Genomic DNA, 15,706 nt, shown 5'->3' with positions numbered 1-15,706 from the left:
AGTGTTTTCTAAATAGTTATAAGGACATAATGGCAGAGCATCTGCGTAAGACTGGAGGCATCAGGTAATTTTACGTTTAGTTTTAAGATAAGCTAAGGAGTGCACAAAGGCTGTTTTCACACAGTGCACCTGGCGTTTAGATGTCTATTCATATGAGGAGCGCGGTGAGGACCTGTGGATCCAAGCAGGTACTCAGTGTTGCTTACCATCTGAAGAACTTCGCTGTCAGAGAATGCTTTGTTGTGTACTTTGCCCATAAATGAAAATACTTGCCCATGGATTCAGAAAAAGATTGAGGGTTGAAACGTGCGACACTCACCACCTGAACTTGTCCATCCTCGCCAATACGGTGAAACTGGACTTGTTGATTGGCCAGTGTGTAGTGCAAGGTCTGCTGGGTGGCGGTCTCAATGTGAGCCGTTTCTTCTGCCATGCCTCCCTCTGCGTAAGAGGACAAGCAGTATGGTCAGTGGTGTGCTCATGTGTGTGGTGGTCAGGAATACAGTGCAAATGATTCACACATAGGAAATAAGGTTGACGTCTCTAAGACACAGACACATAAACTGACACACACCCACACATCACGCAGAGGGCCTGAGTAACCTCTTATTTAAAAAAAAAAAAAAAAAAAACTGGCAGATTTTCAGACCATCTGCTGGATGATGCTGTGTTTATACTTTATCAAACGCCTTAATACACAACAAGGACTCTCCAGCTAGCCATCCAAACACACTCCGGGTCAAGCAGCCAAACACAAACTCCAGGCCTCAGTCTAAACACCCGCCATCACAGCAGTAGTCAGAAACCCTTGTGTGGACCTGACATCAAGACCGTGTCAGTAATCAAAGATAGCAGAGCACATAGCAACAGTGGAGTCTGCACTAAAGGCCACAAAATAAACAAAAATCACACCTTCTCATATCAGACATCAAACTGTGCAGCAATAAAAAGACCATTTGGGAGAAATGAGGACTGAAAAAATGTGAGGTCATTTCCTGTAACAGACATTAACGGCACAGAGAAAGGCAGTCTGACCACTTTTTTTCTGAGCATAAAGAAAGGAATGCAGCTTTAAACAATATAAAACATACAGCGCATATCACTTTCACCTCAAATGTTCTGTTTTGTGTCATGCTGCTTTGAAACGTATGCCTGTATCCCATCTTTCGTTATTACTGTTATGTACTCTATTATGTAAATAATCCTCAGTACTTTTGTTTGCCAGATGAGGAAGCAAGAGCCAGGTGGCTTGTGAAAACTACAGTTTTGGTCTGAGCTCTCCGTGCTGGTTCACTGATAAATAATGGTTTTAAAAGCAGAAGAATTGCCTCTTTCCGGTCCATTAACATGTAATCTGATTAAGGGAGGAATGATTGTTTGGTGTGTGTCTTTGCATGTTTGTGCATGTACCTTCTGAACTAGTATTTGTGTTGTACACTCTGGGGGTGTGTGTGGCCTAAAGAGGAAGGGCCTGGCAATTCACCCCTAGTGTGTGCTCACAGGATATTTGGGTTTCCCCTGCAGTCTCTCTTTTCCCTGGTCAGAGGTGAGAGGTGACGGCTCACAGGGAGGGAAGGACAGCAGGCATTGTGTGCAGATTACAACCATCTGCAGCAATACACACTGTATCTGCATTTGGGTTCAGGTCCTAAATAGCTTTGATATAGGCGATGAAATAATGCTTCTATGAGTTTACTGTGTGTGACTGTGTTTGTGGAGTATTTGAGTACAGTCGTTTTCCTGCATGAAAGTAATAAAACAGGCACTGAGAGAGAAAGGGAGAACTTGAGAGTCTGGGCAAAGCAAAAATAAATATGATTGTCACACCAAATAAAAATGGTTTATTAAACACCCAGCCAAATTTGAATGATTACAAAAATCGTCAAGAATATATATTTTTTTTAAATGGAGAAAAAATAAGCAAGTGTTCTCTGCTCTGATACACTGCCGGCAAGTCTGCCTCGTTAGCCGCTAACCGTGCTTACAAGACTTGGGAGGTCACTGGTCATTTCAGAACTTACCAACTGAATAACTCACACATACTTTACTTGGCCAGACCACCCAGGTATATTAACGCCCACCAAAGTCTCCTCTCTCTGCCCCTCCCACACCTGTTTGCTCTGCTACTGCGGCCGAGGCAGAAGCACCCTGAAGTGCCAATGTTGTGTCAAAATCCCTTCTCCCATCTAATAATGTTTTCCTCCTATAAAAATGATGCTTCCCATAGCGTCCCCCTTCCATGGTTACTCAGATTTAATTAGGGGGAAACACATATCGATGGGTAAACAGTCTCCAGCACAACACACACAACACCAGTTTGCAATCTGTAGCAATAGTTTTGGCATCTGGTCTGTTTCCTCTGCGAGCAAAACAGACAAGGGAATATATTAAAAATAATATATCATTTAAATTATGTGATTATGATATACGATAAAAAATGCTAAATCTGCTCATCCACAATATTTATAAGACATAGCCTAGTTTGTGATTGATTTTTGTTCTTTTTTTAAATTACATAACCTTCTTTATCCCACTTATTTGTCAGTGTGTCTAAAAACAGAGCACGAGAGATGAGCAGACACACAAACACACATGAGCAGACAGACAGAGACAGAGAGATGATAAAGATAAGCCCTAGATAAGAGCATAATGATGCAATACATATGAAACTAATAGAAATATTCAATAAATCAAGATATTGTGTTAAAGGTCACACATATTTGTTGTTTGTCACATGTATTAGACCTTTTTCGTCAGCTACCACCCTATGTATATTTCAGACCTGTGGGAAACTCTAAAAAAGCTTTCACTATCAAGATGATATTGCTTTCAAATTGATTTGAGCACCAGTTCAAATTCAAAGATCCAAGTGTTTACTTGAATTAGTCACATAACTAAGAGCTAACTAATGTAAAATGCCGTCCAACTGATTCCAATCCAAACTGAAAACCAGTGGTGGTGTCACTGGCCTGCAAAAGAACAAGCAGCAGATGTCTCTTGTTCCATGTCTGCGGCTGATTCTCACAACTTTCCACCTTGTTTGATTAAAAAACAACCGCGGAAACATAGCAACGTTATCAGCTGATAGAGACTTATGAAAGTGGAGCCAGGTAGGTTTTAGTTTTCTCAGGCCGTAGAGATAAATGTTAATGTGCTCACTCCCAAAGCATTTCACAAGAAAGGTGTCAAAAAGGTTCTACACTACTTGGATTTCTTAAACACAAAGATTCACAGGCTGAAATGGTTGACTTAGATGTGATTTTTTTTTGGAATTTACTCCAATCTTAATATATATATTATTTTTATTTTTGTCATATTAGTTTGCCATACTTCCTGGCCAGTCTGTTCTCTGTTAAATTTTTCAGATATGTTTGTGGAGAGTGATGCACAGTAAATAACCAAATGTAAATGTTCTTACAAGTACCATTGAAAAACAGAGGTCATCTAAGTTTTGAGAACTACACATCATATTCTTTATGGATTCAAAATTCCTTTTCTCTGTCTCCCTGACACTGTTGCTGTGTCTCTCTTTCATTGTGTCACTGTCTTGTCTTCTGGCTATGCATATTAGTGCAGCAAAGTGGACAAGCATTTAACTCCAGCCCTCACCCTCAGGGGTGCGTGGGGTGTAAACACAAAGTCGCTGTTATGTATTTATCTTGAGTTACTGTGTTCAGCAATGTCTCTACATGTAAACAACACACACACACACACACACACACATCCAAACAAGACAACATCCTACAAAGCATGTGCCATGGTCGTGATGCACAGATGTTCAACAGCCCCCTCATAATAATCTGTACTTTACCCGTGGATGTACTGCGAGGTGTGCGTTTGGAGAAGCTCTTGACAGCCAGGCTCTGGCCACGCTGCTTGCGCCTCCAGGCGGTGCGACACTTTGAATCGATGCTTTGCTTAATGCGGTACCAGTCTGACTCAGTGATGCCAAATTTGTGGAACAAGTGGCCTGTGGGGGACACAGAGAGGTCAAAGGTCATCACACACTGTATAAATAATCAAATATTACTGAGTTGGTTGTGAAAGGGTGAATCGTATCTCAAAACTGATTCATCCCGAGGCGATTTTCTTTTCTGTTTCCAAATGTTCTGTTGCTCCCTCCAGTAATTTGCCTCCTCCTATCTGGTCCAGTAGTGTTGGAAGCTAAAGCTTTTGCCTGAGCTTTAGTGGAGGAAAATAGCAAGTGGTCCTTGCCATCACCTACGTAAATTCGAAGGCAATATCAGCAGCAATATAAGACATAGCAGCCAGGATAATTCACTTGCAAGAATATAACAGGCTGGCGATGTCAGCTTCACATCCTGTAGGTGTTTTAAACTGAAATCTGAAGGTTTGATGTTGGTATGAAATATGTGTATAGCAGGCTTATTGGTACAATTTATCCAAAACTCATAACAATGTCAGCACGCAGTCCTAAAGCCTGCATACAGTCTTTGCATAAATACCTGAGGCATGCAAAAAGCGAGGGAGATTTAACACCAACTGTAACAGCAAAAGAAAACAGATTGCTGCAGTAGAACACTTAAATGGTGGACATAATTAACCTGTCTGACTGACTATAGGACAAGGCGTTTGTAATGGGGCCACTTCATCTGCAATCAATGTGCACGTTTATGAAAATAGAAGTAAACACTTGTCCTGATTCTGTTTACTTCCGCTCCACTTACCCTCTGACAAGAAGTGGTAATACAGGCACGTGACTGTCCCCCGTCTCTTCCTCCGCAGAGATATGAGCAGGTGTGAGGGGGGCGCAGCTGTATTTAGTGGCTGTCTGCCTCAGTGTTATGAACTGTTTAGAAGAGGGTGAGCCGCTTGACAGCTCATTTCTACATAAATTAGCAACGAAGCCACAGCCTGAGGGCAGAGAATGAGACAAGTGGGGGAGCTGAGGGGCATCTGCGGATAGTGGCATAGCAGTGTATGGCAGCCCTTTCACACCTGATGGGTCCTGTACAGGCAGGCAGGGCACTTGCTCCTTCATTCCTTTTCCTTTTTTTTTTTTTTTTAACGCAGGCAGCATGAGTCACCCAAAAGTCACCTGGCCATGCTCCAGCTTCTGCATACCTCTATGTCAGGCCGAATCTGCATGTAACTACACACACCCACACTGCTGAGAGGAAATACAGGTAACCAAGTATACAAGCACTCATGTGTGCCATGGGGGATACTTACTAAAACCTCCTGCAGGGGGCACAAGCTGCACTCACAAGGAGAGGCTTAAGTTAACAGAGCCCCTCTTTACACTGCAATATGAACCATATTAATAGAGTATATAGCCACAGGACCCTCATAAATATCCATCTGTCTACCTTCATAGTCCTGACTGTGCCTCATCAGGAATCAAAGACTTCACTGAATTGAGGGTGACTCCATTAGGAACTTTCTTACCAGACATGTGCTTGTCATTTACAGCCTGGTATGTTATAAAATGTGTTGCACATTAATGCGTGTGTGCAATGATGAATGCATGTTGTTGTAACTCGCCTTGGGAATACAGACTGCAGTCTATTTCTGTGTTCAATTCGGTGCCGCTTCGTAATGAAACGAAGATGAAATGTGGGAAGGTCTCAGAGAGTTCATTTATTGCTGTAAGAGGGCACGGATTAAAACCCAGACTGAGTGAGATTTATCTAAGTATAAAGCAAGGATTCTCTGCCTGTATGTATATAAGTGTATGTGGGTGACATTCACGGATCTCGAGAGCCATTCATCCCATCTACCTCAGACTTGGTAGGTGTATTGCTGGGGACGCAAAGACGTGTAGTGTCAAATTTGGTGCACTTTGGACACACGACACATTGAATATTAAAAAACTTTGAATAAACAAGTATACAGCGCCTTGTGCAGCAGTGAGGGTGGGGCTTCGGGGCTCTGCGGATAGCCTAGCATGTGTTGCTGAGCATTTCTCACCTGTGTTTCTCACCGTGACTAGCCATGGCTTGGGTGTTTTTCTTTGCCAGACTTATGTAAGACACACATAATGTTATCGCTGACAAAGTATCTTTGGCATTTAAATCCACGCTCTACTTTATAACCGCTGTGGTTATGTTAAAGCAAGCGACTAATACGCCTATTTGGAAATTGACGCATCTGCTGAGTTTATTTCACTGATGTTTCTGACCATGAGAAGCCGTGATCTTGAGGGTTTTTTTTCCAGGAGCCATTTGATGATGTGGGGGCCCCAGGCAAACTCTGTCTAGCTCAACTTTTCACCCTTTCTCAAACTTGGAATGTTAGTATTGGCAGTAGTAAAAGAAAAAGTAACTGTTAAGGTATTGTGAGAACAATGTAGTTGAATTTATTTAACATCTTCACATCACTTCCAATAAAATGCTGGATAGTTTCATGAATAATAATGCACTGAGCTGCATTTTTTTAGGTTCTTTGGGTGCCTTATGTACGTTTTCTTAGGGCACAATCACTTAGAATAGGGACATTTTTTAATATTATTCATATCTAAACGTTTCTCCGAACCCAAAGAAGTGCAGTGTCAAGAGCCAGGTTGTTTGGATGAGCAAATCTCGATCACCGCCATACGGCAAGCAATCGCCACTTTCATGTTTGGACTGGACACTGCACTAGTTAGTATAGATAAAACTACACAGAAATCATGCAATAATCTTGAGATAAATAATGGGTACTAAAAATGGCCTTAGCAGTTATTAGTGGGCCATTTTGCCGATAAATAAATGGTACATAAAAAGCTGCTCTTTTTTGTAAACTTGCTCGTTTACAACCAAGTTTACCTCCACTTCGTCAGAAATCTAGTCTCTGGTGGCCAGACCGATTTCCTCAGTGCTGTCAGTGCTAAAGAAATGTCAAAAAGCACATTCTGTTACAAGACAAAAATACTCTGGCTTGTTTGTATTGTTTTAAACGAATCACAGTTGTGTTGGGTGGCGCTAAGCCCAGGATGCAGCACAAGTGCTCTTGCAAAATAGTGTCGGGGGGAAACTTGTTTTGGTCGAATATTTGCACGTTGGGAGGCAAGCACTGTCATTAAAATTCTCTGCAAAAGAACGCCAAAAAAACCTAAAAACAGTTCAAACATATGTCAACTGTGTGATTCCGCTTTGGCTGATAAAAAAGGCAAACAATTTGATAATCATTGCCCTGAAGGTGAAGCCGGCCTATACTTAAGTTCTGGAGGAGCTCGCTGAACCCATTATAAACCAGAGACGATTTGCTAGTCGTATGAGGCTCCTGCAGGACATTATTACGGCAATATCACATAAGCTCGGTTGAAGTGGAAAGAATCAGTGCATTGGTGAAATCAGGGTCAGGGCAAAAGGATAAACGTTGGGCATGAGAGTCCTGCAAGATGTAGTCTGGGCTTTTCCAAGGTGCGTTAGAAAGTTGTTTTATTTATCGTTGATCTTTACAGCAATTCACCGAATCAACAAAGCAGGCATGCCTTATTCGTCAAAACAGTGGGGGTGCTAAATCACAAGCCAATAGCAGGCTCATAGCCACAGTCCACATCTGGTGAGCTTGACTGTAAGAAATCTATCACAAAGCGAAGCAGGTGGTATGAAACTGATACAACTGTCAATACCAGATGGTTATAATGTCATTGCAAAAGGACTCACAGCGAATGCCATAGATCATGAGTGGGTCCAGCTGTTTCTTGCCGTGTATTCCCTGGCCAGAGAGGTTTGACATGGCCTGGACCTCTCGATGAAACAGGTAGTCCAGCAGTGTCAGTGCCATTTTCTCTGCTGTGCGGCAGTTTGTGGTGATATGGAGCATGTCAGCTGGAGACACTGGGCAACGAACTCGCATCTCTGGGTTGTTCTCATCTCCCAGCCAGGTGCCCGCTGGATAATCATCTGAAGGGAATACAAGAAGGACCAGCTATTTAAACATGGTTACACAGCTCTCTTTCAGCAAACCTGTGGTCTGTTAATATTAAAAGGCCAGGCAGTATGTAAATTCTACCTTGCTTTCCTTTACTGAAGAAAAGCAGCATATATATACACTACGACATGTACTTGTGTTGAGTCACAGGTTGTCAAATACTACACTGGTAGAGAGCCACTGAGATACTTCATGTAATACAATAGCACACCCATGTGGCAGTAAATGAGAGTGGGTGAACTGTGGACAAAACGTATTATCAAAGTTATTAAAAAGCAGAATATGTGGTTTGGCTGTTTGCTCGAAGCGTATGTTAGCTGTTAAATCCACCGCACAAACACACAAACACAGCCCAAGACACACTGGCCTGAACACCACATGGTACCGTGAAGCTCATGCTGACTAACAGTTTTATCACAGTAACCCACAGCTGCAAATAAATGAATAATAGTTTGCCTTTGAAGATAACCAAGAACTTCCAAGTCTGAAAAATAACTAAACCAACAATCACAGCCAATAGCAACACAGCAACAACAATGTGGACTTCATTTAGGGCTTGCACATTTCGTACTGTTTGAACTGTTTGTTCTCTGGCTCGGCAAGAGGCACTGAGCAAAGCTACTGAAAACATGAATGACCAGTCAGAGTATTAATCAGGACAGTCTGTGACAAAACCACAGGGACATGATCATGACACATCAGCACATTTTGTTTTCCATTCAATATGGAGACCATCTGAAAGGGTCACTTTCGCCACGTCGAATAAGTCTAATCTTAACAATACGGTAGATAGAGCCTGTCGTCAGCTAATCACAGAGTGTCCGTGGGCAAGGCACTGAACCACAAACCCTGATGGTCTGACTGGCACCTTGCATGGTAGTTCACTGCCACACACTCACTGCCATGTGTGTGAGTTCATATGTGTCAGGAAAATTGTTAAGTGCTTTGAATAAAAGCAAGACATAAATGAAACCATTTATCATTTGGAAGTAAGGATAGACCGATACACTGGCCGGCCGATATATTGGGGCGATATTTGAGTTTTTTACTTGTATCGGCATCGGCCGATACACGCGTGGGTTCGCGGATTTATTTTTCCCTGGCACTTTTTTTCATTTGAAAGTATGTGGTTAAGTTGAACAAAGCTGTTGAATCCTACTGTGTACAGTAGTTGTTATTTTATTTATGCTTCAGCTTAAATATTTGTTTATTTTATAAAGGCATTACTGGAAGATTTAAGAGCACTTAACTCTTTTTTTTATTTGAATGTATAATAATAATAATAATATTCTACCTGTTCTACCTCAACTTTCCATCTTGTTTTAGTATTTTTTACTGTTCGATAAATGTTTCTTATTTTAAACTTGAGACCTGTAATATTTGTTATCATTGTGTCATTTTTCTGATGTAAATTGAGGGAGCAAAAGCAGTATCGGCCCCAAATATCGGCTCAAGAAAATCGGCAGTCCATACTCGGTCATCGGCTAAGGGTGATGGGAAAAAAAAATCGGCATCGGCCCTAAAAAATCCATATCGGTCTATCCCTATTTGGAAGTTTGAGACTTGTATTTCGTTTGCCTGAGTGGAGGACTATGGCCTAAGGTTAAAAAATATGATTTTGACACCAGTTAAAGTGTCGTTTTTCTTGCTGCTGATCAACCTATGATGGCACTAATCAGGATTTACCACAATGTGAGGCTTCAAAGTAAATGCAGAGACTGCTCCCAAATGTGCTGAATCCTTAGTCCTTAAAAAAATGACCTCATCGTTAATATTTGTCAGTAAAGCCAAAATATGCATTTCTACTCAATGACGACAAGAGGACAAGAGCAATAGCATATATATGTTTGTTTCTGTGTCTAAATTAGCAGTGTGAAGTCGTACCTTCTGAATTGAGTGTGATGAGTGTAACATTTGGGCCATTTTGCACACCGCTGGAATGGCCACCATTAGAAACAGTGTCACTGGCCTCTGAGCCACTTTCCTGTTCTTCCTGACTCTCCTCAGGGCCAGGCACCTTTACCAGGATTGTGTTCTGACGCTTCCTGGTCACTGTGCTACAAAGAAACACAAAAATGCACAACCATTACGTCTAACATACTGACAGATCGCGACAGTGGCTACATTGTATGAGGAATGAAGATTCTTGACAATCCTCATTGTTGTACATGAGTGGAGACCTGACATGAGCTTTGATTGTAGCCTCCGCTTGTGTCCACAGTGATAAATGCTGAGCTTTGTGTGGAAATGACCGTACGCCCAGTTTTCTGTCATACCTTTGTTTCATAAATGAGGGCCGTAGTGTGAATGTGAGCAACTCACTTGCTGAGCAGATTCTCCAGAGGGGTTTCTTCCTGACTAGGAGTGCCCTTCGGGTGCTCACTGCTCACTATCACATTTGTTTGTGGAACAACACTGAGGGACAAAGATGAAAACACATTGATTAAGCGGCACAGGTATGCATGCTTTGCACAGTCTAAAATAAGTGTAGACAACATGGCTCTGGGAGCTCCTGTAATCACACTACAGCTTTGTAAAATAACTACAAGAATAATTTCTCGACATGAAAGACTACACTTACTTTGGCCTGAGAATTTTAGTTAGTCTCCAGTGACTGCACTCTAAGCCAACACAGAGACAATGCGCTAGTAGAGAAACACTTGTGTCTTACCAGCGCACTTTGTTCCACGTCTGAGTGGCCCCCTGAGGAGACCCTGCAACCATAGGAACCTGGATTGGACTCTTTGCAGAGGGCACCATGCTGTCTAGTTTGCGTCCAAGAGCTTTGCATGTAGCATCCAGAGCCTGTAACTTTGATTCAATTCCCTCCAGTCGATTGCTGATTGATGCAGTGAATGAGACCAACATGTTCTAGAAAAACAAAGAATTAAATGCAGTATGTGTAATTCAATTGACAAATCATATCCTAATATTTCAAAAATATTAAAATATATGCACTTTGGACAGGGTCCATCATTCAGAGCTGGTACCTTTATAAAACATATGTCTTGGTTGTTGTTATTCTCTTGGCTGTTGCTTAATTTCCTCTTTTTCTTTGGAGGCTTTTCTTCATCTTCTTCATGATTGTCAAGCATCTCTGGCATTAATAAAATATAAAGACACCCTCAAAACAACACATAAAAGCCTGCTTTTTAGATTTCACTATGGGATGCCCCAGATTGAAGCTGCAGTCATCCAATCCAAGGCAATAGTATTGACTATCTGATGATACCGTGTCCCAACCCAAAACAGTGTTTAACATGTAGAATAATAAATAATACAGTTGTTTAGCACACACTTGACCTAAAGTAAACTGACGTTAAAACTTCAGTTTGGTAAAAATTCGTCCATGTCCATGTTTGATCGTGCTGCACTTGCCGGAATGGAACCTAACTATATCTGGTTAAAAGGGCAGAGAATGTTAAGGCACAGCAATTGATTACTTACTGATTAGAATAGATGTAAAACAATACATTTTTATATTGTTTCACAAGAATCTTACCTGTCCGTTCTTCTTGGTTAAAGTCCTCCACTGTTATTTGCACAATTTCACCCAACTCTTGTGCAGACATTGTTCACAACTGAAATAAGAAAAAGCAGGGAAACTTGGTTAACTTAACATGACAGCACAGTATTTCTTTATTAACATGCTACCATAAAGCAGAAAATTATTCTGCCGTTTATGTTGCTGCTTCTGCATTACTGGGGACTGTGCACTTAAAATTCTACTAGTTTGTCAAACAACTATAACTTACTATGTATAACACCAAATATTGTTCGGCCTCTTTACTGTGCCCCTTTGTAATATTTAGTCTAGTCTTTGGTTGTAGAGTTTTAATAGTCATGTATTAAACTGCTGCTTTATACATCTTTTTGACCACAAACCTGCTTTTCTGTCCCCTACTGATATCCTATTTGTCTACTCTCTGTAATTATACTTATCCATGGAAAGTCCAAATTGGTTAGAGAAATGTAATGTAATGTAATAGAAATTTATTATTTAGGTATGATCATGGAATTGCCATTTTGTGAGCTGACACAAGTGTATAGATGTAGAAAATTCATTTCTATGCATCACTCCACCAATTAAAGTTCTAATGTTTAGTAACTGTATTTAATCTACTATAATTTGGGGAATTTTATTACAGCTTTCATCAGAATACATTTGCATTTTATGACACAAAAGCATGAGAGTGAAATCTGAATTTGATGGCTTCTAAAAACAACATTAGGAGACCACTGTAAAAAATAAACACCCAAGTCTTTATTTAAAATAAGAAAAAAACTACTATAACTAATGCAGGCCAAGGCAGTCACTGTACAGAATAATGCACTGACAATGACAAAAAAAAACACTTTACCTTACAGTTTATGGAATAAATGTAAGGATGCATTATAACTTTGACTCAAACAGGAATGCATTAATTGTACATCTGTATAGCATGGACAGGGGCATGACCCGCAAAGGGACAGTAATGGGGAGAGTGTGTAAAGAGGAGGAGAGGTACTCAGATGCATGATGTGCCTGTCTTCCCCTGGGTCCATTCCTCTTTACATTTATATGCAGAGTTTAAATACTCATAAGCATTTTTGTGATGATGTTGAACATCTTGTCATGATCAATTTGAATGGACTTGGAGCTGCAAAACCCGCTAGCATGTTTATTAAGTGACAGGTGTTATTGGCCTGAGTTAGCTCTGGTAACGTTAGTTAGTTAGGGTGCAACGGGGCAGGGTATAGCTTTTTTTTTGCAAAACCCTGCTTTTCTAAATATAACATTATAACCTATTTACGACCATGACCAGCCTTACTGGCTTTACTAACTACGTTTAGATTGCTACTTTAACGTTACTCCATAGTTGGCTAATGTTAGCTAACTGGGCGGGGGTCTATTGACGATACGATGTGTGTAAAATACAACAAACCGAGTGGCCTAACTTGACGTGTTGGCTGGCTATGCATTTGTATAATTTATTTGAATATATCCTAATTAATGTTCATACTACTGCATTTCGGCTAAGTATTTAATTTTGCATTAAAGCTAGTCGGCTAGCTAGCTAGCATGGGCTAGGACAACACTAGCTAACATTAGCTAGGTTAGCGCTACTACAAAATCGGATTTGCGTGCTAACGTTAAAGCTGAAGCCGTTCAAATGAGTCGCCGTCTAAGCTAGCGTGGCGGTTAGCATGCTAGTAAGGCCTAAAGACCGCCGAGATGTAATGCAAGAATCGTGAACTGTTGGGAGAATTAACATTAAAACATGATTTTGAGTCAGCTTCTTTCCCCCACTGCTGGCACACAACACATGTACCGTGTAAGATTGGGTTATATTACCGTGTGAATGATGAATTCTCGTGTTGTTTGTAGAGATTCCGATAACGGCGTCGTTCCTCGCGAGAGATGAGCGCTTGCCTCCGCTTGCTCCTCACATGTAGAGTTCCTCACTTATTTAGGGGAACCAAGGCTGAGATGAAAGCAGTCTGCCGCCGCTAGCAACCAGAATACACGCAACACGAAAACTTATCAGATGATTTAACATTAACTCTTTATTTATCCGTTCATTTTTAACAACAGGGGAATGTGCCATTGAGATCGTTTGAGCTTTTATGTCTATTATTTCTGTGTAACTACACTGATAGTAATGAAAACATATTCCGTGTAACCTATGTGTACATATACTCCGCCATTGAAGCTAATTCTGCAAGTTGATTGTTTCATGTTAATTCAGTAACGTAAAAATGTCTAAGACAAAAATAAGCTTGGTAACTTTATTTCTGGAGGGGTCGCTAACTAAGGTTACAGAACAACAGCTAAAAAGACAGACGTGTACTGCATCTGAAAGTCGTAATTTTATATATATTGTATGTATCATATTCAGATGCCCCAGAATGAATTGTCCATCTGGCAACTCTACAAATATCTTTTCGTTCTAGCCCTCGTGTCATAGATTAACGCATCTGTCCACAGCCGTCACCTTTGGGCAGATTACCCAGGATTAAATTTAAATTGTCACATTTTCAGGACTTCTTGCTAAGTGTATGTCTACTCTGTCAACTCTGCGGTTGGTGTGACAAAACAAAGCGATATAGACACATAGCCCACAATGGGGAAGAAATTAGTGTACTCACAACTGTTGATACAGAGCGGACTGGTCAAATCTAGTGTATTTTGGTGGTGATAGGCAACACGATTGGCTGTTTTGCTCGACCGGCAGGTGGCAGTGTCTGGTGGTATAAGGAAAAGTGATTTCCTACCATGAAAAAAATATCGAGCCAGCCAGGAGTCGAACCTAGAATCTTCTGATCCGTAGTCAGACGCGTTATCCATTGCGCCACTGGCCCATCTGTTGCAAATGTGTGACCCATCCTTACTTATTTTAGTACATTAGTTAGTAGAGTGTGTATTATTAATCATATAATATGTTAGCTGATACACATCTATCTGTTTGGTCTGTTTCAGCTAATTAGGGGTTCAAATAAAGAATAAAAATTTAATAGATTACTTTGATAAACTGTGTACTTGTACTCATGATTAGGTAACGTGTGTTATTACCAAATGGCCTAGCCGCTATTAACTGTCCTTTGCAGGTAAGAAAATAGGCCACCCAACTAAATGTTATAAGGAGCATTCAGTAAAATCTAATTATATTTCAAAAAGCTGGTAATTAAAGGAAATTGGTATTGATGTTTGTTTGAAAATTAGTAGGCCAGGTTAAGTGCATATGAAATTATCATAATTAGCCTGCTAGCATGCTGGCTCGCCAACAGGATAATTAGGTAAACCACATCTAAAACAAATCTTTTCAAACTTGATTTAACTTAATAGTATAATTTTTCAACTTTGAGACAATAACACGGCAACTTACCAAAATTTTAGCAAAAGAAGTCAGTCCGCAACTATCAGAACAAAGTTGCAACGCACAAAAGACTTGAAGTCGATTTCAGGTTGAGGCGGGTTTTGCGTTGACTCTTCGAAGTTCTAGGGGTTATGGTTGGTCAAATCATGGAAGGCACAACGAAAGGTGTTTGGTTTTCACAATCTGTAGAAGTGGGCTCCCTGTTGCCTGTGGGTCAAGCTCATTCTTGGTAGTGACTTACGCTTCCATCTGCTACCATAAATCAACCAAGATTTAGCCAATCAGTGCTCATTTTGCTGTGAAGATTTACTAAGAATTGAATGAGGGCCCCTCACTGCCCTTGCTGACATTGCAGTTAACAGAGACGAGAGCGACCGCTTCACATCTCGGCAGCATTTCAAAAGTAAGTGTATATTTATATATACATTGATCAGCCAAAACATTATAACCACTGTCAGGTGAAGTGAATAAGATTGATCATCTTGTTACAGTGCAATGTTCTGCTGGAAAAACTTCGGTCTTGGCATTCATGTGGCTGCTACTTGATGCACTTCACCCATTAGTCTAGCAGCAGGGGCCCTCAGATTTTGAGGTACCCCTACCCGAGGTAGAACAAAACACAACAATGTTTTTTTTAAATCTTCAGGGTCTCCCATTCATGAAATGGATTGTCTTCAACTTTTATTTTGGGGCAAAATTATTTTTGGGGGGCATTCTTTACAACTACCCCAATCTCTAAAAAAGGGACAAATCAGGCCAGTTCGGATAAGGGAAATATGACAAAAAAGCCAATTTCTTGAGAATGCTCACTCCTTTCCTCATAATATTTGCTGAAGTATAAAACAAGTGTCTGCCCTACATCACAAAAGAGTCAGAAAGTAATTCACTTTAAAAAAATCCTGAAATATAACCCTGAAAACATGGCTTTAATTTAGGCGGAAATTGCATTTTTGTGATAATAAGAAAAGAGG

General features: G+C 40.6%; 1 protein-coding gene and 1 non-coding gene across 3 annotated transcripts in view; both read right to left on the bottom strand.

The window, feature by feature from the left end:
- The window catches only part of LOC125887649 (BTG3 associated nuclear protein), a 49,478-nt gene extending 36,095 nt beyond the window's left edge, over window positions 1-13,383 (bottom strand). Inside the window, exons 1-9 of one of the 2 annotated variants that reach the window (XM_049574628.1) lie at window positions 13,214-13,383; window positions 11,381-11,459; window positions 10,869-10,975; window positions 10,550-10,749; window positions 10,201-10,293; window positions 9,763-9,935; window positions 7,611-7,850; window positions 3,812-3,970; window positions 320-441 (exon numbers count right to left, since the gene is read on the bottom strand). In XM_049574628.1, the coding sequence (XP_049430585.1) occupies window positions 320-441; window positions 3,812-3,970; window positions 7,611-7,850; window positions 9,763-9,935; window positions 10,201-10,293; window positions 10,550-10,749; window positions 10,869-10,975; window positions 11,381-11,450 (1,164 nt within the window). In that variant the 5' untranslated portion in view covers window positions 11,451-11,459; window positions 13,214-13,383. Of the gene's footprint in view, window positions 1-319; window positions 442-3,811; window positions 3,971-7,610; window positions 7,851-9,762; window positions 9,936-10,200; window positions 10,294-10,549; window positions 10,750-10,868; window positions 10,976-11,380; window positions 11,460-12,239; window positions 13,132-13,213 lie in introns of those variants that run through there. The other variant, XM_049574629.1, reaches the window with a different exon arrangement.
- Window positions 13,384-14,147: 764 nt separating this feature from the next.
- Window positions 14,148-14,220, bottom strand: trnar-acg (transfer RNA arginine (anticodon ACG)). The gene has a single exon. It is a non-coding gene; the product is annotated as a tRNA-Arg (tRNA).
- Window positions 14,221-15,706: the final 1,486 nt, after the last annotated feature.

The sequence above is a fragment of the Epinephelus fuscoguttatus genome, linkage group LG4, assembly GCF_011397635.1.
Source record: "Epinephelus fuscoguttatus linkage group LG4, E.fuscoguttatus.final_Chr_v1".
Classification (NCBI taxonomy): Eukaryota; Metazoa; Chordata; class Actinopteri; order Perciformes; family Serranidae; genus Epinephelus; species Epinephelus fuscoguttatus.
Note: the sequence above shows the minus strand (reverse complement) of the source record. Positions and strands in the feature narration are given on the sequence as shown.